Source organism: Platichthys flesus, chromosome 24, assembly GCF_949316205.1.
Source record: "Platichthys flesus chromosome 24, fPlaFle2.1, whole genome shotgun sequence".
NCBI lineage: Eukaryota > Metazoa > Chordata > Actinopteri > Pleuronectiformes > Pleuronectidae > Platichthys > Platichthys flesus.
In genome coordinates, this window is record NC_084968.1 from 15,117,349 (window position 1) to 15,142,003 (window position 24,655).

At 50.0% G+C, this 24,655-nt stretch overlaps 2 protein-coding genes across 2 annotated transcripts; one reads left to right on the forward strand and one right to left on the reverse strand.

Moving 5' to 3' along the window:
• Positions 1-2: 2 nt before the first annotated feature.
• On the reverse strand, positions 3-16,733 carry gal3st3 (galactose-3-O-sulfotransferase 3; the record flags this gene model as incomplete). The annotated part of the gene is given in 5 exon segments (XM_062384575.1): positions 3-82; positions 85-123; positions 126-976; positions 1,830-1,936; positions 16,597-16,733. Coding segments are annotated over 4 exon segments (1,053 nt in total), but the record flags the coding sequence as incomplete, so codon positions are not given.
• A 3,883-nt stretch (positions 16,734-20,616) lies between these two features.
• On the forward strand, positions 20,617-24,386 carry LOC133950128 (copper chaperone for superoxide dismutase-like). The gene is made up of 8 exons (XM_062384341.1): positions 20,617-20,752; positions 20,903-20,975; positions 21,608-21,745; positions 21,833-22,007; positions 22,290-22,350; positions 22,506-22,583; positions 22,704-22,807; positions 23,035-24,386. The coding sequence occupies exons 1-8, from the start codon at positions 20,618-20,620 to the stop codon at positions 23,186-23,188; spliced, it is 918 nt and encodes a 305-aa protein (XP_062240325.1). The 5' UTR covers position 20,617; the 3' UTR covers positions 23,189-24,386.
• Positions 24,387-24,655: the final 269 nt, after the last annotated feature.

Sequence of the window (24,655 nt, forward strand, 5' to 3'; positions counted from 1 at the left end):
TAGCCCACAATGTCCACCTTTCCACTCGGCTGCCACGGTCGAAGCTCCTTGTTCTTGATCTGTGCTGCCGACCGAGTGGCATCTGCTCCCCGAAGCAGCTCCTCATCAGCCTCTCCTGGGCCTGCGGAGGAGGCGCACCTCCCTCGCCACGCAGGCCGGGCCCAGAGCCGCCAGCTGGCGCCACAGCGAGGCGTTGAAGTGGTCATAGAGACGTGCATCTAGCGAATTCCAGGCCCGGATCTTTGCAGGAAGTCCGGGGGTCAGGCTCCGCTTGGAGCTGGACGTCCTCATGTTGAGCTTCACATAGAGGATGTCATCGAGGTCCCAGGAGAGGAGGTGGCGAAGGAGAACCAGCGATTCATCAAAGTGCTCCGCGATCAACACCAGGGAGAAGACTCTGTCCACCTCGGCCACGAAGGACCGCGCATACGCCACATCGGTGGTCGGCCGATCCTTGTCTCCGCCCAGGTCGAAGGTCAAGGAGTTGCGAGCGTACATGGAGTCTTTCTCATCGGCGCGGTAGTAGCGCCAGGGCTCCTCCAGGAAGGCCTCCAGGGAGCCGTTGGGAACCCTCTTGAAGCTCTGACAGTGCTGGTTGTAGTAGCTGAACAGGGACTCGAACATGTGGCCGGGCTCCCTCAGTATCGTCACATAGATGGTGTCGTTGGGCATCAGGCGTTGCAGCTCCGCCTTGTTGAAGCGCATGTGGCTGGTGATGATGTTTGGAGGCAGCGTGTGGGGGTGCACGAAGTGGGAGGTGAAGGAGCGGGGGTAGCAGAACTGGTGGCTGCACGCCTGCACCGGCAGCGCCGCCGTCAGGTTGTTGCGCTCGGCGAAGCGGAACAGCATGTTCTGCATGGTGGTACTGGCCGTCTTGTGGGTCTTCAGGAAGGCCACGTTGGTGTGTTTGGGTTTCAGGCCCGAGGCGGGGTGGGACTGGATGGCAGGACAACCGAGGTGGAAGGGGTCCATGGTCCTGGAGGAGAAAGAAGAACACGTTATCCTTTAGCTGATGCTTCAGAAGGGGGAGGAGCTACCTCAGCTGAAATCATGACATCAGAGACAGAACGGCACACTGGACAGATGGAGACAGAGGGGGGGGGGGGGGGGCAGTGGAGAAGGATTCAGACGGCTGATCGATGAACTACTGTCTGTTAAACCAGATCTTATGTCTCCACAGCAGCTACCAGATAACCACCACTTGAAATGTGTTTGTAAACATGTCCCATCCATGAACCTGGTGGAGGCAGGACCACCAGGGCCCCACTAACACCAGCTTTATTTAGTCTATCTATATTATGTGTTTACATTTTGTTCCAGTATCCAGAGCAGGGCCCCTGTGGTGAAGCTGGAGCTGTGATGAATATCCATGACAGAGAGGAACCAGAGAGGAACCAGGGAGGAACCAGAGAGGAACCAGAGAGGAACCAGGGAGGAACCAGGGAGGAACCAGAGAGGAACCAGAGAGGAACCAGAGAGGAACCAGCTCCGTTCCACATGTGGAGCTGCTGCATCACGATCCTCTTCAGTGACCCAGCAGCTCCAGAAGCTCCTCGTGAAACCACGTGAGAAGAAGGTGTGAGAGGTGGAGCGCCACGGGAAGTGGGAGGAGTCTGAGAAGAGGCTGTCAAAGATCTGTGTTCCCTACATTTTTAGAATTGGTCTCCCCCCCCCCCCCCCCCACAGTCGAGTGAGCTAATGAGCCAGTCGGGCTTTTAAAGAAGACTAGATTAGCCAGAGTTACGATCTCTCAGTGTATCTATAAATATTTTATATATATCTATATAGTGTGAGTGCTTGTTCTGGACGAGTGGGTGAGGTTCACTCACCAGCTGAAGTGGCCTCCATGGTGCAGCAGGAGACTGACGGTGCTGATGGCCACGAGGACCAGGAATATCTTCCTCTGCGACATCTCGCCTTCACCACGTCACTGGGCCTGTGGGGGGGGGAGAAGAGAGAGAGTGAGTCGAAAGGTAGAGGAGGTAGAGAACGAGGGCAGGTGGAGGCGTAATGACGCAGCAGAATGAGAACGAGGTGAAAACAGGGAGTTATGAAAGGAGAGGGAGGTGCAGAGGGGGGGGGGGGGGGGGGGGGTGGGGGGCGATCAGAGGACGTGGAGATGAGGAACGAGCAGAAATAGAGAAAAGGGAAGAGAGAAGAAGAGGAAGAGACCCAACATGATGAGGAGCATCTATTCAGAGCTGCTGGTGTCCAGTAGCAGGAGAGGGAGACACCTTCAGGTCCCTCCACCGCTCGGAGGCCCTGCTGCACTGATATAACCTCTGGGATCAAACCCTGGACAGATGGCCCAGCACGGCCCGTTCGTCCCCTGGGGACACGCACTTCACGGTGAGCGGGACAAACTCCACATGTCCCCCGACCCCTCGCTGCTGCAGAGGAACCTGGAGGGAGTCCGAGCTTCTCACTGGATCTCCTCGTCCTGTGGTCCTCATCGTCACGTGACAGGCACATGGTCACGTGACAGGAACACGCCCACCTGACTCCTGTCACGTGACTCCTGTCACGTGACTCCTGCAGCTACTGAATCAACTATGTGCTTTTGCTCTTTCTAAACCCAAATCCACTCAGTTCCCGTCTCGGAGCTTCTCCTGTGCAGCAGTGGAGTGCCTTGCTTTAGGGCAACTCCACAGGGAGGAAGGTCATCACTTATTCATAACCCCCCCGATGCACTCAGCCAGTCTGGGCATCAAACCCAAACCTCTGGTGTACAGCAGGGTTTGGTCTGTGGACATGTCTTCCTCACTGATGGACGCACAGCCTCTGCAGGCCAACAAGCCGATGCAGGAAGCTGACGATCATCATGTTTCCTGATAGTTTGAAAATATCCTGAAACGATCGAATTGATGCAAAAAGAAAAAAATGGTTTAACCCGTTTCAGAATCACTGTTACCAGGGGAACACTCAGGAACGAGGCAGAAAGAGGAATCGTCCAACTTTATATTTCAAAGCTATTTCAGACACAAACAGACACACACAGACACACACAGACACACACAGACACGGCTTAGTGTTCTTCTTTCATAAGCCGCCTGATGAAATTGTTTTCGGGGCTTAAGAGACGGATTCAGCCGAAGAAGACGTCAGAAAACAACTCACAGAGTGATGAAGGTCGAGAAAAGGTCACTTCATCCTCTTCAATAACTGAAATGTTGGTTTGAAGTTGATTCCTCTCTTTTCATCCCACAGCCTCAGAAGCTGGAGACACTGGACAGATAAACATTTCATTTTAGCAAATTAACCCTCAGATAATCTGACCGGTCGACTTATTGAATCTGATCCCAGAAATTAGATGTGACACCAGAATGATAAAAGAAGCAAATTGAAACCAATCACTCAAAGTCCCAGAAACACGAACCGCTGCACACACACAATTCAGAGAGGCCGGAGTGTGTAGTGTGGTTAAGGAGCTGGTGTGTAGTGTGTGTGTCTGTGTGTGTGTGTGAGGATGGAGGTAGATCGTGTGTCACAGTTAATAAGAAAGAGATTTGATCAGCGTTCAGCCTGACGTGACCTCTCCGTGCTGCGGCCTGATCGATTACTCAGGTCTGATCGGGATCGCCTCAGACCTGAACGCACGGCGAGAGGACACCGGATCCCTCGCTGAGCGGACGACCAATCAGAGAGCGGCGGGGGGGGGGGCAGCAGAGGAGATACCCGTGATGTCGGTTCATCGATTGAATGACTAAACGAGGGCGACTCCACGAGGAGGCGGCTCATGTGAAGGATGTGAGGAGGGGAGATGGACAAAAGGCCGAAGTCGAGAATTTGAACAATGGAGATTTTGTCAGATAGAAATGTTAACCATTAATCTAATGTGGGAAAGCAGCCATCAGTTGGTCAGTGAACCTGGACTTTATGGTTTGATCAATATATATAAATATAATCAGCAGATAACACAGTAATAAATCGACTTTATTCCTCCTCATGAAAAAATGTAGACGACAAAAGATAAGAGAAATAAAAGTGGTTCCTCAGGAAGCTGTGCCGCTCTGGAGAACCTCCTGATGAGATGCTCACACGTGAGAGGTACTAATACTAAAGATCTGGCTCTAGTGGACCTACTGGTTTCATAAGGGAACTTCCAGTTCAGGGAACATGAAGCTGCATCGCAGGGCGACGGCAGAAACATCCGACCAACAGAAACCTTCTGCTTCACTGGACAGAATGTGTGGTTCAGGCCTGAGGAGGCGACCTGGACACAAACCCTGGATCCAGGTCCGACTCACCAGGAACCATCAGACGTGCTCACTGTGGACAAACTGCAGGAGACGACTGGTTGGACACGCAGAGACGGGGACAACTGGAGCGGCTGCGCAGCCGGGAATGTGACAGCTGCAGCCGACAGAGCCGTGACCTGCTAACATCTGCAGCTGCTCGGGACAGAGACGTGTTTGTCCTGCTTTGAGAAGTGAAGAGTGAAACGCCTCAAACTTCAAAACTCAATAAATCATTTGGGGCATGTGCGTGTGTGTGTGTGTGTGTGTGTGTGTGTGTGTGTGTGTGCGTGTGTGTGTGTGTGTGTGTGTGTGTTAGGTTGTTAGGCTATCTAAGAAATACATTTTCCAGGAAGACTGTTTGCTTACGTCTGAGTCTTTATCTCTGAAATCAGCCAAATCAATCTGAGATATGAGGCTTGAAATTATTTTTCATAGTGTTCCTCCTCCCCTCCGGCCCCCCCTTCCGCGCTGCTCCACCCGTCGCCCCCCCCCCCCCCCCCCCCCCGTCTGGTGAAACCACAGATCCTCCCTAGTGGAGGGCTGCAGACTCTGGAGGCGATACTGGGAGGTGAAGACAGAAGCTCCTCTGTCTTCACCTCCCAGTATCGTGTGTAAAACCAGCCTGTAATGAATTCATCACATGAGATATTGGTTCCTCACGTCTCACTGATTCAATGAGACACAGAAACGCTGGGCGTGTGCCTCCAGGAGACGAACAGAGAAGAACCCTCGGAGCCATCTTGAATGCAGCTTTGTCTAATTGACTCTGAAATCACTTTCCCTCTCATCGCTGCTCTGGAGGAAGAACAAACAGAGCTGTCACTGACTCTGGATCTGTCTTCTGATCTCCCTCTGATGTTCACCACAGCTGCTTCCAGACACTTTGCTGAGATGATCCCGAGGTTCTGGATGTCCCGAGTCAAAGGTCATCACGATCCTCGTCAGTGACCCAGCAGCTAAGATATGTGTTCCCTACACTTCCCCACAGTCGAGTGAGATAATGAGCCAGTCGGGCTTTTAAAGAAGACCAGATCTTTCAATCAGAGAGCGGCGGGGGGGGGGGGGGCGGCAGCAGAGGAGATACCCGTGATGTCGGTTCATCGATTGAATGACTAAACGAGGGCGACTCCACGAGGAGGCGGCTCATGTGAAGGATGTGAGGAGGAGAGATGGACAAAAGGCCGAAGTCGAGAATTTGAACAATGGAGATTTTGTCAGATAGAAATGTTAACCATTAAACTAATGTGGGAAAGCAGCCATCAGTTGGTCAGTGAACCTGGACTTTATGGTTTGATCAATATATATAAATATAATCAGCAGATAACACAGTAATAAATCGACTTTATTCCTCCTCATGAAAAAATGTAGACGACAAAAGATAAGAGAAATAAAAGTGGTTCCTCAGGAAGCTGTGCCGCTCTGGAGAACCTCCTGATGAGATGTTCAATATATATAAATATAATCAGCAGATAACACAGTAATAAATCGACTTTACATCTCCTCACGAAACCAAATAACAACCAGCTCCATAGATTATAACGTTTTCCTCTTTGTTAGTTTGTCTGTGAAGCTGCTTTCAGACCTGCACCGAACTCCAGGTGATCTCCTGACCTTCTCCAGAGGGACTGCGGGGGGGGGGGGGGGGGCTGTAGACGACGGCTCTATCGGGCGACAGACGACAAAAGATAAGAGAAATAAAAGTGGTTCCTCAGGAAGCGGGCCGCTCCGGAGAACCTCCTGATGAGATGTTCACACGTGAGAGGTACTAATACTAAAGATCTGGCTCTAGTGGACCTACTGGTTTCATAAGGGAACTTCCAGTTCAGGGAACATGAAGCTGCATCGCAGGGCGACGGCAGAAACATCCGACCAGTGGCTCTGGACATGTCCCTGAACCTTTCCTGCAGCCTCCTGGTCAAACTGGATCATTTAGGTCCTGTGGGTTGATTCAGTCTTTAGGCGTCTGCCCGAGATTAATATCTATTTGATATTTGACTCTAATCCACAAAATCAAACTCACGACCAAGAGGAAGAGTCGGAGAATCAATTCAGGACAGAACTTTAAACAACCTCTTGAGTCTTTAAACATATTAGTAAAGATTTTTCACTTCAGACTCAATTTTCTGGACATTTTAGTAAATTCATGTATGAAATCATCTCCTGTGTGATTTCTCATCTTCTCCTTTCTCAGCTGCTGAATCCACCTCATGGCCGAGGGCTGAAGCATGTGAACACGAGCTTTATTAAAACATGAAGGAAGGTAAATAGAGGAGTAGCTGGGCCGTGTGGTAAAGTCCACCTGCCTAAAACCATGACATCAGCAGATCAGATGAATGGCTCCGAGTCAACCTTATCAGAGTCTTGCTACAACTCATCTCTCAGATTGTATTTGATCTTTGAATCAATAAACTGTATGGATCAGTAAAGATGTGATGAATAAATGAGTTTTACGAGGTTTGCATGACTTTACCAACCGTGGTCCAGGTTGTATATTTTAGATACTAGCCATAAACTTTATCATTATTCTAAACCAATCTCCACCGAGGTTACACCCTGGCTCAACAAGGTAAAGAAAGAGTGAAACTGTTCCAGGATCTGAACCCCCCCCCCCCCCATCCTTCCATAACATATCAGGTGAATCGGTTCAGAACTTTTGTCGCGATCCTGCTAGAAAATACAAGGAAAATTAATAACCCTCTTCACAGAGGTAATTACTATAATTAAAATCTAAACATATATATTTATTATATGTATATTATCTGTATTTATTCTATAAAATAAAAGTTGTAATATCCATAAACACAGATCTTTGAAAGGCTTCTATTGTCCAGTTGGTTTAGTTTAAACTTTATCAACACTGGAAGTTCTGGTTTCGTGAAAATCACTCAATTGATCATTATTGATTTGTTCCTCGTCTCGATTGGTTCCTGAACTCAAAGAAGCTGTTTCCTGACATCAGATCACAAAATGAAATCAGTTACCTGTTTGAATTATGAATCAGAAGAGAAGTGACCGAGAGCTCAGCTGCTGCATCACAGAGGACCCAACATGTCGGAGGAGCTCAGATCCTCAGCTCCTGTCTCAAGACCTTCTCTCCTTCAATCTCCCTGCAATCCTCAGTACTTTAATCTGAACTCCTCCTCCTCCTCCTCCTCCTCCTCCTCCTCCTCCTCCTCCTCCTCCTCCTCCTCTTCCTCACTGTATCTTTACAGTCCAGGCCGTGCAGCCTCTCTGAGCAGCGTCCCTAAGGTGCTCTGTAAACATCGACCCCACCCTGTTCCTGGACCTGTTAGAGACGTGATGAGATCCCAGCACACGTCTGTATGAGAACATGTATGTTAATGTGTGTGTACGCAGCTGTGTGTGTGTGTGTGTGTGTGTGTGTGGATCATTACTTGTCTGCAGGGGAGACTCTCTGCGGACCCTAGATACAGGCTTCATCTCCCCCTAAACGACCCCCCAGAGAGGGGGAGAGGAGGAGAGGAGGAGGAGGAGGAGGAGGAGGAGGAGGAGGAGGAGATTGGACAAATAGGAGGAGGTGAAATGAGAAATAAAGAGAGCTTGAGATTGATTGGCACCATCAACATCTTGTACTAATTGCAGAGCGTCTCCAGATGAGACACATCAGCAGAGACAGTTGTCCCTCTGGTGAAGTCAACTGACAACAACACGCTCTGTTTTCTGTCTGAGCACACAAGCCCGGCGGTTTGATCCCCACACTGGGTTGAGCTGTGTTGGGTGTCAGTGGCAGAGCTGTCACAACAACAGACTGATGAAGGAAACACACTGATTAAAAAGATGTGAATACGTTGTTGTTTCCCGACAGAAGAACCAGTGATCCCAGTTCTAAACCATGCAGGCCAGTACAGTCTCTGGTGCCTCTCCAGATCACAAGCAGCCATGACAGCCCAGAGGTTGCTGTTCCCTTTGTGTGCTGGTGTGTCCCCCCCTCCTCTTTATTCATCTCCTGCTCAGGGACCTCCATGGTCGTCTGCTCCTCAGCTGTTCATTTACATAAGACACCTCCTCTTTGCCAAACTCATTAGATGTCCCGAGGCAAAGCCCTGAAGCTTCTGGATGGAATCACAGCGTCACACACACCGCGACAGAGGAGCAACTGTGGGCTTTCCACAATGCCCCCGTGCCGCTGCCTGGTGCTGCAGCTCGGGGGGGGGGGATCCAGCAGGGCTCCTCTTTGTGCTCCTGGTTTTGTTGGACCACAGTTTATTCTGCTGCTGTGTTTTCTCCGTCTGACCAAAGAAGGAGGTCCCACTTCATCAGGATGTCAAACCAGCAACCTCTCTGGATTCCTGAGTAGCCCCGCCTCCACCTCGCTCTGCACCCCCCACCCACCGGGTTGTCTCCAACCGGCGAACTTTGGTTCTGCCAGAAAACCCAAAGAGCCGGAGTGAGACGTCTCGATGGAGACAGAAGAAGTCTTAATATAGTGTTTTAAGATAAGGAGTAATTAGTGAGAGGAGGAGAGGAAGTCCAGGTTTCATTAGACCACCGACGACAGGAAGTGAATATGAATCACAAGCTACAAACGTTCTCCTGAGATCCAGCTGCTCAGCACATCTCTATGAACATCACCTTCACCTCCTTCCAACCGGTGCAGCTTCAGCATCTCCACCTTCCACCTCTGAGACCTCCCCACGTCACCTCCGAGTCACAGAGGATCAGACTGGGATCAGCTGATTCCCTGCTTCTGTCACGTGAGATGTTTGAATCCAGCTGCAGACCCTGAGGGACTCCACCTGAACGTCTCCTCTGATCCAAGCCTCGGAAACAAAGCTTCAGTTTATTAGAAACTTCACATCACACATGATAAACGTCTCAACAGGCGATTCTCCTCACTGACATCTTGGACCAGCGGACTGCACCACCTAGTCTTTCTGGTTCCGGACCGGAGCAAAACAGAATCGAAACGACAGATTCAAAGATTCCAGATTCTCCACAGAGCGTCAGTCCTGCTTTGTGCCGGAGCACTGACCCACGAAGGAACAATCCACAATCTGTTCTCACAAGTTCTCCTCGTTCTGACCGGGTCGGAGCAGATGGCGAGCGGCCGGTGAACTGACCCTGGAGCAGCCAGAGGGAGGCGAGGACCGAGCAGCTCCACCACACCAGTGTGATCATCATCGGCCTCAGGCTCAGGTGGACGCTTCACATCGCACCACGATCCGTTTGGCTCGTGTGCCGCACCCGAGTCTTTGTTTAAACATAATAAGTGCGTACACTGCTTCGACCACACACACACACACACACACACACACACACTGCCACAGGAACACACTCTCGGCCCCCCTCTGCAGGAAACCCCTCCAGAGGTTCTGTTAATGAGACCGAACTCGTCTCAGGATGAAACTGTGCAGACTGAGAGGAAACAGAGAAACGGATGTTTGTGTTAAAGCTGTAAAAAGCTCTTTGTGTCTCAGCGTCTCAGTCATTGAACGAGCTACACAACGCACTGGGATCAGATCTGTACCAGGCCCTTTCACCAGCTCAACGTGGAGACCAGTGCTCCACCGGGCCCGAGCTGAAAGGAGATCTTCTCCTCACAGTATCTGGTGTCCTGATGAACTCGTGGGACTGATTCTATAGATAACGTATCGAATGGCTCGGTGCTGTGGACTCTGGACCTGATAGCCGGCGCGGTGTGTCCTTACTGGCCGGGCTCGTTTGTTCGGTTTGGTTTGATGTGGCTTTCTGTTCCATCGGGGGGGGGGGGGGGGGGGGGGTCTCAGGGTTCATGGGAACAGCACCACAAAAACCCAAATGTCCATCAGACCTGGGCTCCAGAGGAGGACCCCTGAACAGCTGCATCACAGCCGAGTTCATGTCAGAAGCTGAATAAGTTTGAGATTAATTCACTGTAATCCCACTTATATAAAAGTAATCTGATTATCTTCATCAGGACAAGTGAGATAATCCACCTAATTCCACCAGCACAGGACTGGAAACTGCTTCCTCTGACAAATCCACGCAAATATCAAAAACACACAATGTCACGTTGAGCTGGACCCGCCCCCTGATCTGAGTCCAGATCCTAATCTGCTCCTTGGGCCCCGCCCACTGACTCTGGGTTCAGGGTTTAAATAAAACCTACCTCCTCTCCTCCACATGGTTTCCAGGGGAAATAAATGATTCAATCTATATTTACATTTACAGTTACTATTACTGTCATAAAGTGAATCATAAAGCTGTGTAGGACAAAGCTCTTCCACAGACCCAGCCCCCCCCCTCTGTGGAACAGCCAGGTATGTTGGCAGACGGCCATCCTGAGGCTGGACTCACCAGGTGAGAGTGGAAATGATCTGCTCCCGTGCAGATCATGTGTAACGTGCACATTGTGCACTCCCTCTGTACGTGTGTGTATCGCTGTCTTGAAGTGAGAGTGAAACACTGCCCCCCCGACCGCAGAGCAGGTTGTGGTTGTTCAATCACATGATGAGAGGACGAGCTGGAGGAGCCTCCGTGGGACATCAGCAGCTCAAAGACAAACCTAATTTATTATCTTCTGCCCTGTTGTTATCAATAGACAAATTCTATATAATTAGTTATTTGATAGATTAATAAAAATAAAGCTTTGAAAATAGTGAAAAAAAACTGAAATATGGGGTTTTCTTGGTTGAGAACTCCTCAGCTTCATAGTGACCGACTCTGAGTGACCCTGGCCCAAGGGTCCCCGGGTAGAAACACATTCACTCATAGAGACAGGATCTCAACTACACACTCCACCGTCTCTCCACCTGCCTCGCTCCACCCGTCAGCTCGTCCCTGATGTAGGTTCCTGACCCAGACCTCCATCTGCTCTGGGATCTGTCCCGGGGTGTGTGTGTAATCCTGCTGCCTAACAGACCAGTGGGGCCGAGCTGGTTCTGCGTATTAATAATGAATAAAGCATTCTGGGATGTGTGGAGGCCCCCCCACTGGACTATAATCTAATCCCGCGCAGCCCGTTTTAATCCAGGGTCGGATGGAATCTGTCTGTCGGACATCAGCCAGTGATTGAAAACGTTCGCACCGCGGGACCCGAGACCCGAGACCCGACAACCCTCGTCCATCTGTCTTCATCTGGCGCCGGGCGAACCCGCGGCGAGCACCGCACCACGAACTATGGACGCCTCACATCCGTCCCCTGAAGCCACGAGGACGACACATCCATCGTCCAAATAATATAATTAAGATTAAGATTAAGATGCATTTATTAGTCCTTCATCGTGTCAGGGGGACACGGCTGTTTGTGAGTGAGTGAGTGTGTGTGTGTCTGTGTGTGAGCCAGGGTTAAACCAAGAGAAGCATTAATCTCACATGGCTCATATCCACAAACACACACACACACACACACACACACACACACACACACACGCTCCTGTGGTGAGCCGAGATGCCCACAAGTAAATTTGTAATCACAAGTCGCTCTAATCACTCTGGGTCTTAAACACCAGCTCTGACCTCCACTAAGACTCAAGGAGACGTCCTCGTCCTGAAGACATGGTGTCCTCCTGCACCGTCCCACAGAGCGGGGACAACACGTGTGAGTCGGAGCTTTGTGTTACTGCCCTGCCCCGGTCACTGGAGCTCTGCTGCCTCGTGTGAGTTACGTGTCCACATCAGGAGTCAGTGACAAACCAAACACATGCAAACAGAAACACACACGTGCAAATCAGGACGTTGACAACACAAGGGCTGGGAGAAGACACAACCGATGCAAATACAAACTATTATGCTGCAAATTGTGAAGACGACAACTGAAATGTTTCCAACGTATATGCCCAGAGAAATCAAAATTATTGTTTCCATTCCAAAGTCAGGAGGTTAGGAGGTTAGGAGGTTAGGAGGTTAGGAGGTTAGGAAGTTAGGAAGCAGTGAAGCTCCTTTCCTTTCATAAAGGATTCATCTGTGAGCTGGAACATTGTTGGAAACATTTGGTTCACGAGTCAACCTCTTTAAACAGGTTGTTGTTGTTAGACATTATAATTGTCCCGTAATTTAATTTCAATTTATTTACATCACAGAACCACGGATTATAATCCTGAGTGAATCAAGACTCAAGAGGCGCTATGTAGAGAACTTCTTTGAGGCACGATGACACGTGTTGGTGAGGCAGGATATTTGAAAGTGTATTTAAAAAGAAAAAGATAAAAACAAAACAAAGAAGAGATGAATTGAGACACTAACAGCAACCAAGTAATTACAAGAGGAAATTATTACTGAGTATAATATAGGAGGTATTACACTATTTTGATGATGTTTATATTACTAGGTTTCCTATTTGCTCCTTATGATAGCATTTAGGAGACTGATGGAGACTTAAGGTAACTAGACTTTACGTAACTAATACTTAAATTAAAATAAAATAAATTCTTTACAGAGATAAATGAAAGAATAAGATTTGGATAATGGAACTGAACTGAGTAGTCCTTATATGAACTTCATGTGAAGGAGCTATGGTGACACAGCACTTAGTCTGATTCAAGTGTGGATGAATGTGGGTTTCCAGCTGGGGGGGGGTTAGTGTAAGGAATGTGGTGGAAAATTCATGACTCCCTTAATATGAGGTGATATTATAATATAATATAATATGAGGCATCACTGAAAATTCAAGTGTTAATTTACACTGCACTCAAACACAAAGGGAGAGATGCAGGTTTGGAGAAAAGATGGTTTAGACAGAGTTGTGTGAAAGAGAATTTAAGTTTCATGTTCTGGAAGGAACATGGATGAGCTGTTTCTGTAGTCACCCTCTCAGTTCCTTCACAGGCAGTTGACTAGAGGGGGGGGAGTAGATGACATCAGTGCTGCTCCCACACCAAGGGGGGGGGGGGGGGGGCTAACAGAGACCTGTCATGGTATCCAAGGATTTAGAAGGACACTCCCTACTCACCCTGTTGGATTGTGTAGAAACAATAACCGAAGTTCCTTCCCCCAGATTTACAGGAAGCTCCAGAATCCAGACCTTGAATTGTTTGTGGATGAATCAGCGTCTCACCATTCAGACCCAGGAGCAGATCCAGTTGGTTTCTCTGTGGTAGCAGCTCATGATACAGTGATTGCATGACCTCTCCTTGCTTCTCTGTCTGCACAGGCAGCAGAGCTCACTGCTCTCATTGGAGCATGCAGACTGGCTCAGGGGAGAAGGGTTAACCTCTACACTGACAGTAGACATGCATTTGGTGTAGTACATGATTTTGTCATGATTTGGAAACACAGAGAATTCCTCACATCAGCAGGCGAACCAACTGCACATCATGCTCTAGTGTCTGGGATGCTGGAGGCTGTGCTCCTCCAGACAGGTTGCTGTATGTAGATGTGATGCTCACACCTTTAATAATGAGCCAGAATCAAAGAAGTGCCAGGGTGGATGCAGCAGCAGCCCCTTTCTGCTTCACACATCCTCCTACAGGTCGACACCACCTCCTCCACGGATGGGCGTGGACTTTGGAGAAGTGGTTGCACACACACAACAATGGGGTGTGTGTGTGTGGGGGGGGGGGGTACTGATGAGAAACTTTATCTGCCAAATATGTCTGTTTCCTCATTAAACTAAAACAAAGGATCGGTGCAGAGGGAGCAGTACTCCCCCTCAACACACTCTACAGTCCTGTGTTAGCTGTGGAATCCACCATCTCCAGGAACCTGAAGTGGGAACCCAACATCAACACAATCCTCAAGAAGGCCCAGCAGAGGTTGTGATTCCTGCTCCAGCCTCAGGAGCTGCTGGTTTTGTTCTACACGGCAGTCATCGAGTCTGTGCACATCCAGAACTGTCTGGTTTGGATAAGAACAGACTCCAACGGACAGTCAGGTCTGCAGGAAAGATCATCGGTGCCAACCTGCCCCCCATCCAGGACCTTTACACCTCCAGAGTCAGGAAACGGGCAGGACAGGTCCCTGCAGACCCCTCCCACCCCGGACACAACCGATTCAACTCCTCCCCTCCGGGAGGCGCTACAGATCTCTATTCATCAAAACCTCCAGACACAAAAACAGTTTCTTCCCCCTCATCGTCTCACTCCTGAACAGACAACCCACCGTGGCACTGTGCATAACCCTGGATCTTTATAATAACCACTGTACAAATACTCCAAAGTTATATTATATTGTAATTATATTTAATTATATCATTTATTTCACCCTCACTGTACAACTGTAATACTCATACCATTCAATATGTATCCCTGCACTTCATTTCTTTCCTTTCTTAGACTATCGCATTGTTTGTGTTGTTTTGTGTTGTTATGTGTATTCTATGTAAGAACATTGAGAAGACGACAAAGGAACCCGACCTCCGAGGCACCCTTCAGTCAGCTGGTCTGAGTGGCAGTAGAGGAGCTGATCTCCAGCTGATGATGACTCTTGGTATGAATTTGGTTTTTGGAACATTCAAGCCGATCTCCCAGGACAGTCAGTTTTGTGGGTTTCAAGCTTCCTGTGCGATATGATGATTTGTTTTCCTTTGAAGCTACACAAAGTGTTTGCTGGTTTGAACATGACACACTTCTATTTGTGTGTCCCCCCCCCCACTGCACCTTTATACTCACAGGCTGGTTACTGTAGCCTCCATGGGCCTTATGGGGAATGCCAGCTGTGTCCCAATGGTTTGTTCCACCAGATGATACACAAATTAGATCTACAGTGACGACAATATGAGGTGTGTACCCCCCCCTGAGGGGTTTCCTCCCAACAACCCTTCTGATAGTGATGAAGAATGTGAAGTTGTTGTGTGTTTGTTTAATCTGCTCTTATCTTTCCTTCCTCCCATTTAAAGACGCATACCGTCCACGACCAAGGCAGTTTGCTTTACACCACATGATGATGATGATGATGATGATGATGATGATGATGATGATGATGCATGTTGAAATCCTGGTGAATTGATGTATTTGATGTTTTACTGTCGGTTTGCATTCTCATATGTTGTCATAAAATGACTAAAAGGAGAGAAATGTAGTAGAAGAATGAACTAAACATAGACGACAAACTGTTTTGTATTTGGATAGTAAGTTTCTGTTTATGACGTGAATACACTGAGACCACTTGTGACTTCATTACCCATCAGAGGAAGGAGTGTATGTCTTCTTCTCACCTGAGGAAACATGTGAATCAGCTGCTAATGTTTAGACCCCCCCCCCCCCCCCCCCACCATGGAACCAGTCTGGATTGGTTCAGAGGGACAGCCCTCAGTCCTCCTCCCCTCCCGTCTCCTAACAGACGCCCAGAGAGACGGACAGGGTTCAGACCGGAGAGAGAGACTGTCCTCTGACAGAGCTACAGAGGGACGGGCCACAACACAAGATCAATACTCATCCAACAACAGAGCAGATCTCATTAAGGTTTAAACCCTCATGAAGATGTGTTGTTGTATTTGTGTGCAGAGGACTTCACACACTAGCTACAGGACTTGTGTGTGTTTGTCTCCTGATTCTTTGCTTCATATTAATTTGTGTCCCTCAGTTTCCTGCACTGGTTTAAATGTCCTCACATTGTCTGTCCCAGATCTGCACTGATTGAATGTTTCTCATGTTTTAACACAACACAATAAAGAGGAACACAATTAGTTTGAGCTGGAAGAGGAGCCCCCCCCCCCCCCCCAGTGCAAAGTGAGGGGGTGTTACTTGCTCCACAGAACTTCACTGAACATGCCTGTGGCTTTGCACACAATTTTCCATATTGGAGTTAATGTCTCTGGTGCATGGGTCCAGTCTGTGGACATGTCCAGTCTGTGGACATGTCCAGTGGTGAGTTCAGAAGGACTGGGACATCAGCCCTGCTCATAATCAAATAACACATCCGACTGGAAACCAGTTCAGCTCGTGAGACCAGAAGAACATCTCCCTCCAAGATGAAGAGCCTGAACCTGCTCAGTGTCCACACTGTCCATCTGAGGGACAGGTGGGATCTACCATCCCAGGGGGGGGCATCACGATATCCCCCCCCCCCTCCCTCATCATCCTCACACACACACACGACGCATGTTCCAGGACATAAACAACAACACAATCCTCCAGGAGGAACAATGTGAAACCGGGACCACATCAGATTCGATTCTTTGCTGAAATCCTCGCATCTGCTGTACAGGCCACACGCACGTACACGCACGCACGTAAACACACAAACACACGCACGTCTGCCTGTGAATCATCTTCCAGAGAAAGTGTCATCACCGTGAATCCAGTGCTCCAGCGGAAAACGGCGCCGCGGTCCGTGCGTAACCGTCCGGGAACGTGTGCGTGTGAGTGCGTGTGAGCGGTCTGCACCAGCCGTGTCCCACATGTCCGCGCTCTGCGCCGCGAGGGGTTCGAACCCCACTCGGCCATGGGGACACACACATCGCGAGCACGCTGTCACCCACCTTTGTCATCTCGGAGCTGCGGCGCGATGTGATTCCTCCTGACGGCCCCGCGTGCCCGCTGCTCCTCCTGCTCCTCCTGCTCCTCCTGCTCCTCCTGCTCCGTCTCCTCCTTCTCCTCCTTCACTGTCCAGCAGAGCCTCTGGTCCTCCTCCTCCCCGCCTACAGCCGTGTGTGTGCGTGTGAGTGGGGGGGTGTTGTTCAGGTGATGCAGTCACCGCTCCACCGTCCGTCTGTCAACGGAGGCTCCTCTCCCCCCATCTACCCCCCCCCCCCCCCTCTCGCTCCTTCAGTAGCCAATGCGCGCGCGCGTTTGTGTCTGTGATGCGTAACGCTGGGGCCGGCATGTGACACACAAACACACACACACACACACTTCTGTCTTAGGGAGGGAAACCAACCCCCCCAACCGTTATTAACCTGTTTGTTTTATAGATATCAGTCATTATGTGGATGTTATTGGATTTGCACTGAATATGCTTGCGTTCATATTCAATTATTTTTGCTATACAATTAATAATATGTATGATTCTAGTCCAGTGTGTGGATCATAGTTGTGATTCAAGTTGTTGGACGGACACACACACTTTTCAGGTTTCAAATTGGGCTTCTTAAGTTTCACAGGAGTTGAAGGTGGAACCCAACATGAATCATAAAGATGTTACGGATATTACAGATATTAAAGAGATAAGAGAGAAGAGGGACCCAGGCTCCTGACCCTCAGGCTCTCCTCATGTTCCTCCTCTTCCAGCTTCTCCCTGAGCTTCAGGGTCCATTCAGCCAGTGGAGCTCATTTCAATTTGAACTGAAGATCATATGTAAAGGTGTAGCACACAGGGGTGCGCTCAGCGGGTTGTGGGCCCCGGGCTCGTGGGGGCTCCCTCATGCATTGTTGAGACCCCCCCCCCCCCCCCCCCCCTCTCTGAAATAAGGACAGAAACAGGTTTAACAGGTTTGGTCATGTCAGTAGGAATCGAACCCCCTGCTGTGACCAGGTGTTGTGTGCTCCAGGGCTTCGTCCCTCTGGACACTTTGCTCAGACGGCTGGACGTCCTGCAGCTGGTGGACGCCTTATGATGTCATCACAGGTTGTTACTGTGTTAACCCACGGTCACATCAGAGGGGCAGGGGGAGGAGCCTGACACTGGACGCCCACCTGTTCCTGCACCCATTGGACGCTGCTAGCTGTCAATCACAGTGTCCTAAAATCATAAACCTCTCTGGAAAATGTTTCTGTCAGTTGTGGTGGAGTCGCCCTCTGCTGGTCATTCCATTCCACACCGGCTGAATTCTAGATCCATTCTCCTCACAGTCCAGGACTCTGACCTATGGAGTATAGTTCTGCTGGTCGCCGGGTCAGACCTCTGTTAGGTTTAATCCCCCCACATCTCGGCCCATGTTCCCTGTCAGCTCGACACAGCTCAATGAACCCCCCCCGGCCAATTCTATTATGGTTTTATCTCTTAGTATCGTGTAGTGCTCGAGACTCATTTACATTTATAGTGACTCCACTCTATATACTGAAGTTTAATGCCCCCCCCCCCTTCTGTAGGTTGTTGTGGGGGGATTCACAGAGCCACTCCTGCTCCTCCTGTTTCCTCTTCTTCACGTGCACAGCTCCTCTTCGTCTCGTGCACAGCTCCTGCTCCTCCTCGTCTCGTGCACAGCTCCAGCTCCTCTTCTTCACGTGCACAGCTCCAGCTCCTCCTCGTCTCGTGCACAGCTCCAGCTCCTCTTCTTCACGTGCACAGCTCCAGCTCCTCTTCTTCACGTGCACAGCTCCAGCTCCTCCTCGTCTCGTGCACAGCTCCAGCTCCTCTTCAGAGCTCAGGAGTCTTTGTGCTTTCGGACGTTTTGCTGTTGTTTCTGTTTCCTGTTCTGAACCTGAAGGTTTCCAGAGGTGGAGGAGGATCAGGCTCCTGGAGAAGCTGCCTGAGGATTAATCCAGTCTCTGTGCAGATTTAATGAGATCTTGTGGTGGTAAATCCATACTTCAGCTTATTGCCCCCTCCTCACGGGTCATTGTGATTGGTCAACACGTCTCTTCTTCATATTGATCCTCTCTGCACAGTGTGTCCGTCGCTTGTTAAACTGCCTGCTGGCAATTCATTGTTTTAATATTGTTTGTGGGTCAGCAACACAACACCTCTGCTGAGTAGACACAAGGGGCCAGTTTGATCGATGAGATGTTTAGTTTGTTGTGTTCTGCACACTTTCTCTCGACATGAAGAGGTTCTGCAGGGACAAGTGGAGCTGCCCGGTCCACACGTCCTCTTCCTCCTCAGCTCCCCTCTCTTCCTCCTCTTTCCTGGTCCCTGTGGATGTGTTCTGATGATTCCCCCCCGCCTCCCTCGCCCTCTCAGCATGAGGCTCTCCGGAGTTTCCCATGTAGCGGATCACTGAAGAGCTGTGAGAAGAAAGAAGACGCTCTTGTGTGTGAGGCTCATGGCTCCGCCCTCTTAAGGCCTGTGGTCATATTACAGAGGTCAGAGGTCAGAGCCATTGAGCCACTAGATACAGGAGCGGCTCTGTTCTCGCTGAGCTGCCACTCGGCTTCCTCCTCGGTGTGTTGGTGCGACACAACGCACACACACACACACACACACACACATGGCATATGGATGCTCGTGCACTCATCATCAAGGAGGTTTGATCTGGAGGCTTTTAGAAGCTGAAAGATACAGTATGATGGGGATGCACACACACAGACCCACACACATACACACACACACTAAAGCAAATCACACTTTGTCGCTGGAAGTCTTAAGTTTGTCAGTAACACCACAGTAAAACCCTTAAAGTCCATTTTCATGTTCCTTAAATCTGTAAATGTGTCGCCCTCACATCCCTTAAGTCCCTTAATGGATTCCTCAGCCCCTTACCCTAACCTTACCCTAACCTTACCCTAACCTTACCCTAACCTGAGACCTAACCCTTAAAGCAGGTCTGGACCCTCAAGCAGAACTCTGCAGGACAGTGAGGACCGTCCTAAATGTCCTCACTGGAGACGCAGTGATAGAAGGACACACACACGGGTGAGAGGCACCATCAGCTTAGTGGTGGTCTCCCAGTGCTCTAATCTGCAGGTCGACTCTGTGGCAGTAATCTATACACATTATGAAATTGAATCTTAGGAATCAATCCTGCGTGGAGGTTTAGTTTCACACAACCTCCTCAGAAGCTGGTGTTATTAGAGCTGTATAGTTTCTGTCTGCACGTATTTATAATATCTAGAGTGATTACATGTCCCTGCTGGGACCAGCTTCATCCCACTGGTGACCAGCTTAGACAGGTCTGAGGCCTGATGAGGTCACAGGAGGATGATGTGCTCACATTATTAGATATCTGTTTTAATATAATGTAAAACAAATATATATTCTGGACGTGTTTCATTTACTTTATTGGCACAAAAACTATTTCTCTATTCTCCACCTACCAGTTTAATTTAAAGACAGGAAACTGTGGCTCAGGACGAACAAGAGGTCGTCCTCACACAAACCAGAAGGTTGGTGGTTCGACCCCAGTCTGCAAGCTGAAGTGTCCTTGGGCAAGAATGTCCATTTCTCTGTTCCTTTCTCTCTGTCTCTCTGTCTTTATTTCTCTCAGTTTCTCTCTCTCTCCCTCCCTCTCTCTGTTTCTCTCTCTTTCTCTCTCTCCCTGTCTCCCCTCACTCGCTCTCTGTCTCTCTGTCCATCTCCCTCCCGCTCTCTCCTTCTCTCACTCTCTCTATCGCTTCCTCTGTCTCTCTCCCTGTTGCTTTCTGTTCCATAGGGTCAGACTCCTTCCTGTATCTGTAATATGTTCTATGTTCCTATGTATATGATATTTATGTATGTATGTCGGTGAGGAGTAGAAGTATACAAGCTACTGGATGATATGAATTTCACACGGGATTAATAAAGTATCTCTCTCTCTCTCTCTCTCTCTATCTCTCTCTCTCTCTGCAGTGGCGGCTGATCGACACGTGGTGGCGGTAACGCGCGGCGCGGTGACGTCGCGGTGACGTCACGCTGACCTCACCAACATGGCCGCCGCCAGCAGCCGGTGCGGCCGCGTCGCTTCCGCTTTGAGGAGAGTGGGAAGTAGTTTGTTGAGCTCGGGTTGTGTCTCCCAGGTGAAGACGAGAAGCGACAAGATGGAGTCAGAGAGACCGACCAAGGTGTGTGACACAACAACACAACAACACAACAGCACGCTCTACACAGCACCGGGCCGCTGGGCTCATGTTGTTGTGCGTGTGACGTGTGGTACAGCGGCCACACGCACGCTGTCAGTCACACAGATGTTCACGTGCGTGTTTCCTTCACAGCTGGAGTTCGCGGTGCAGATGACGTGTGACAGCTGCGCACAGAGAGTCCGAGCGGCCCTGGAGGGGCAGCCAGGTGAGGGGGGGCGACCACGTGACCCGCCACGGGTCTGTGGCCGTCTGTAGGAAGCAAGTGACCCACCTGTCTGTAGGAAACACGTGACCCACCTGACAGACAGTCCATCATGTGTGTGTCTCTGTCTGTCTGTAGGAAGCATGTCCCTCCTGACAGACAGTCCGTCATGTGTGTCTGTCTGTAGGAAGCATGTCCCTCCTGTCTGTAGGAAACACGTGACCCACCTGTCTGTAGGAAACACGTGACCCACCTGTCTGTAGGAAGCATGTCCCTCCTGACAGACAGTCCACCATGTGTCTGTCTGTGTCTGTCTGTAGAAAGCTTGTGACCCACCTGTCTGTAGGAAGCATGTCCATCCTGACAGACAGTCCACCATGTGTGTGTCTGTGACCGTCTGTAGGAAGCATGTCCCTCCTGACAGACAGTCCACCATGTGTCTGTCTGTGTCTGTCTGTAGAAAGCTTGTGACCCACCTGTCTGTAGGAAGCATGTCCCTCCTGACAGACAGTCCGTCATGTGTGTGAGTCTGTAGGAAGCATGTCCCTCCTGACAGTCCACCATGTGTGTGTCTGTGACCGTCTGTAGGAAGCATGTCCCTCCTGACAGTCCACCATGTGTCTCTGTGTCTGTAGGCGTGAGGTCAGTGAGCGTGGACGTGTCCCGGGAGGAGGTGCTGGTGGAGTCCTCTCTGTCCAGTGTGGAGGTCCAGGCTCTGATAGAAGCCACCGGACGCAGGGCGGTGCTGAGAGGCATCGGAGGATCAGAGCCAGGTTGGTGACCACAGGAGTGAAGGAGTGATCCTGGTCCTGGATCTGGATCTGGACCTGGATCTGCTTCAGTCTCCGTCTCCTCCACAGATCTGGGTGCAGCGGTGGCCATGCTGGCTGGTGCAGGACAGATCCAGGGGGTGGTGCGTTTCCTGCAGGTGTCTGAGGAGCGCTGCCTCATCGACGGGACCATCGATGGTCTGGAGCCGGGTCTCCACGGCCTCCATGTCCACAGCCTGGGAGACCTCACCCGGGACTGCAGCAGGTGGGACCAGCTTTATTGATAGTGCAGAGAGAGACAGAGTTGAAATGGGGCAGAGAGGGGAGTGACATGCAGAAACGACCGCGGGCTGGAATCGAACCCGGGTCCGCTGCTGGCCTAGGCCCATGGGGGGGACGCCCTACCAACTGAGCTAAGGGCGCCCCCGAATAAACAGTTATATTATTGGTGTTTTACAGTCCAGCCGACCAATGAACAGGCAGGGTTAGGGTTAGGTCATATCATCATGTGTTAAAATGGATTCATATCGTGTGTCCTCTCCTGCAGCTGTGGAGATCACTACAACCCCTCGGGGAGGCGGCACGGTGGTCCAGGAGACGCTGAGCGGGTACGTGCACATCACTCACACCTCTTATGTCACAGGCGAATGCTCGTGCACGTGAGTTCTGAGCCGGAACATCAACTGAAGTGTGTGAAGAGCTGCGGGTCAGTTCTGTGTGTCAGTTCTGTGTGTTGACTGCTGTGGTGATGTGTGACCGGCAGCATGTCGGGGATCTGGGGAACGTGGTGGCCGGACCCGGCGGCCGAGCCTCCTTCAGACTGGAGGACAGTCAGCTGAAGGTAACACACACACATCCAGTTACTCCCTCTCACCACAGTGCTGAGTTTATGAATCAGCATCTGATTTGATAAACAAGCCGTCAGCTGGTTCTTCATGATGCCCGCGTGACGCTCCTGCAGGTCTGGGACGTGATTGGCCGATCGCTGGTCGTGGACGCGGGCGAGGACGACCTGGGCCGGGGGGGGCACCCTCTCTCCAAACAGACTGGGAACTCTGGGGAACGGTGAGTCGGCAGATCACAGCTGTCACAGATTCAAGGTTTTATATCACAATAAAACAAAGTGGTTCCAGTGAAGTGGGCGGAGCTGAACTAGGATTATCTTCATGTGTTGTCAAAGTACTTGTAGCTCTGTGTTTCCAAGGTTAGGAATACAGTTTGATATTTGATATAATTCAAGTGATCATATGACCGCTCTATAAAGACTTGTATTTGTCCCTCCTCTGGTGAAGACTGGCCTGTGGGATAATCGCTCGATCTGCCGGCCTCTTCCAGAACCCCAAACAGATCTGTGCCTGCGACGGCGTCACGCTGTGGGAGGAGAGGGACCGGCCGGTAGCCGGGCCCGGGCGCAGCAAGGTGGAGCCGCCGGCCGCCCACCTGTGAACCTCCACCGCTGGAGAGAGAGAGAGAGAGAGAGAGAGAAGACGCAGAGCACTGAGGAATGTTCCAAACCCTTTCAAAGACAATCAAAGAAATAAATCATAGTTCTCTGTGATGAAATCAAACTCTGCTGCTTCCTCTGAGGGTTCCAGATGCACTAACGCTACAGACAAGAGGCCGGGACCCCCCCCCCCCGCTCTGATGTCCATTAGTGCTGCTTCCTGTTTGACACAGCTGTCTCCTCACCATCCAGATGGACGGGAGGTGTTTGGTCCTGGTGGAGATGAACACCCTCAGTTTGCTATTCACAGTGTGGACTTCAGGTTCTAATGATATCTGGGTGGTGTCAGGTTGGATGAATTATCTACTTGATGGTTCAGGTGTGTCTGTAATCTGGGGTACCACGGGCCCAGGTCGGGTTCTGAATCCTGCTGGGTTCTGGTCCGGCTCAGTTAGTTTATCTCTGAGCTGAACTCTCCTGTGATGACGTGGAAACCTTTTGGAGAAGCTCAGCTGATTTAAACATACAAGTTATGATTTGGTGTAAAATAAATTAGGAAACATTATTTACTAAATATTTTTGGTAGAATTAGCATGAGAACCCATGTTGTACTGAGTCCATGTTGTTTCTGCTGCATTGGGAAAGAATTTCAGATCACTTCCACTCACTGGGTTTGTTTTGTCAGAGTATCTCACTATGAGCTGGTTCCCTTTCAGTCCATGAGGTGGTGTGAGGGACTCGGGTGGAGCTCAGGAGAGAGAGTCAAATTCCATCCGGAGTGAAAGGGCAAGAGGGTAAAGGTTGGAGGGGGGGGGGGGTTAAAGTGCTCAGCTGTTCTCTCATCGTGGGGTCTGAGCCAACAGTTGCTTCTGGGCTTTAGAGCCTTAAAGTGAAGGAAACACACATTCTTCTTCTTCTGCTCTCGTGTTCCCTGATTGAAACGTGTTGGGTTAGATGTTCCACCTGGTGAACACGTGGAGACACATGTCCCCTCGTGGAACAGCTTCTCCTGGTGGACACGTCCATGCTGGGACCCCGGCCGCACCACATGGGCTCTGCTTTGGTTTGATATTCAAATGGAGCATCTCTCTCCTGATCGTGCCTCGATAAGTTTATTGAATTTCCATTTCTGTGTGAAGGCAACGTGACTGTAGGGCCGAAAATACAGGTTTAAAGAATAATAAACATGAAGTAAATGCCCCTCGGAGTCCCTTTACTGTGTTTGTCTCAATATTTTCAGGTGATTATATAAAATAAATCCTTACATTTGAACAACGGAAACCGTGAAAGTTGAGTATTCTTTAGGAGGATAACTGTCTATTCAAAATTTTGTTGCTTAATTATCTGTAATAATTTTCTTATATCCTGCAAGTCCTCCTCCGCCTGTGGTAAAACAAATATCATATTTCACTTGCTGATTCTGAAGAACAAATATCACTGGGGACTTCTTGAAGCCGAAGATTTATATA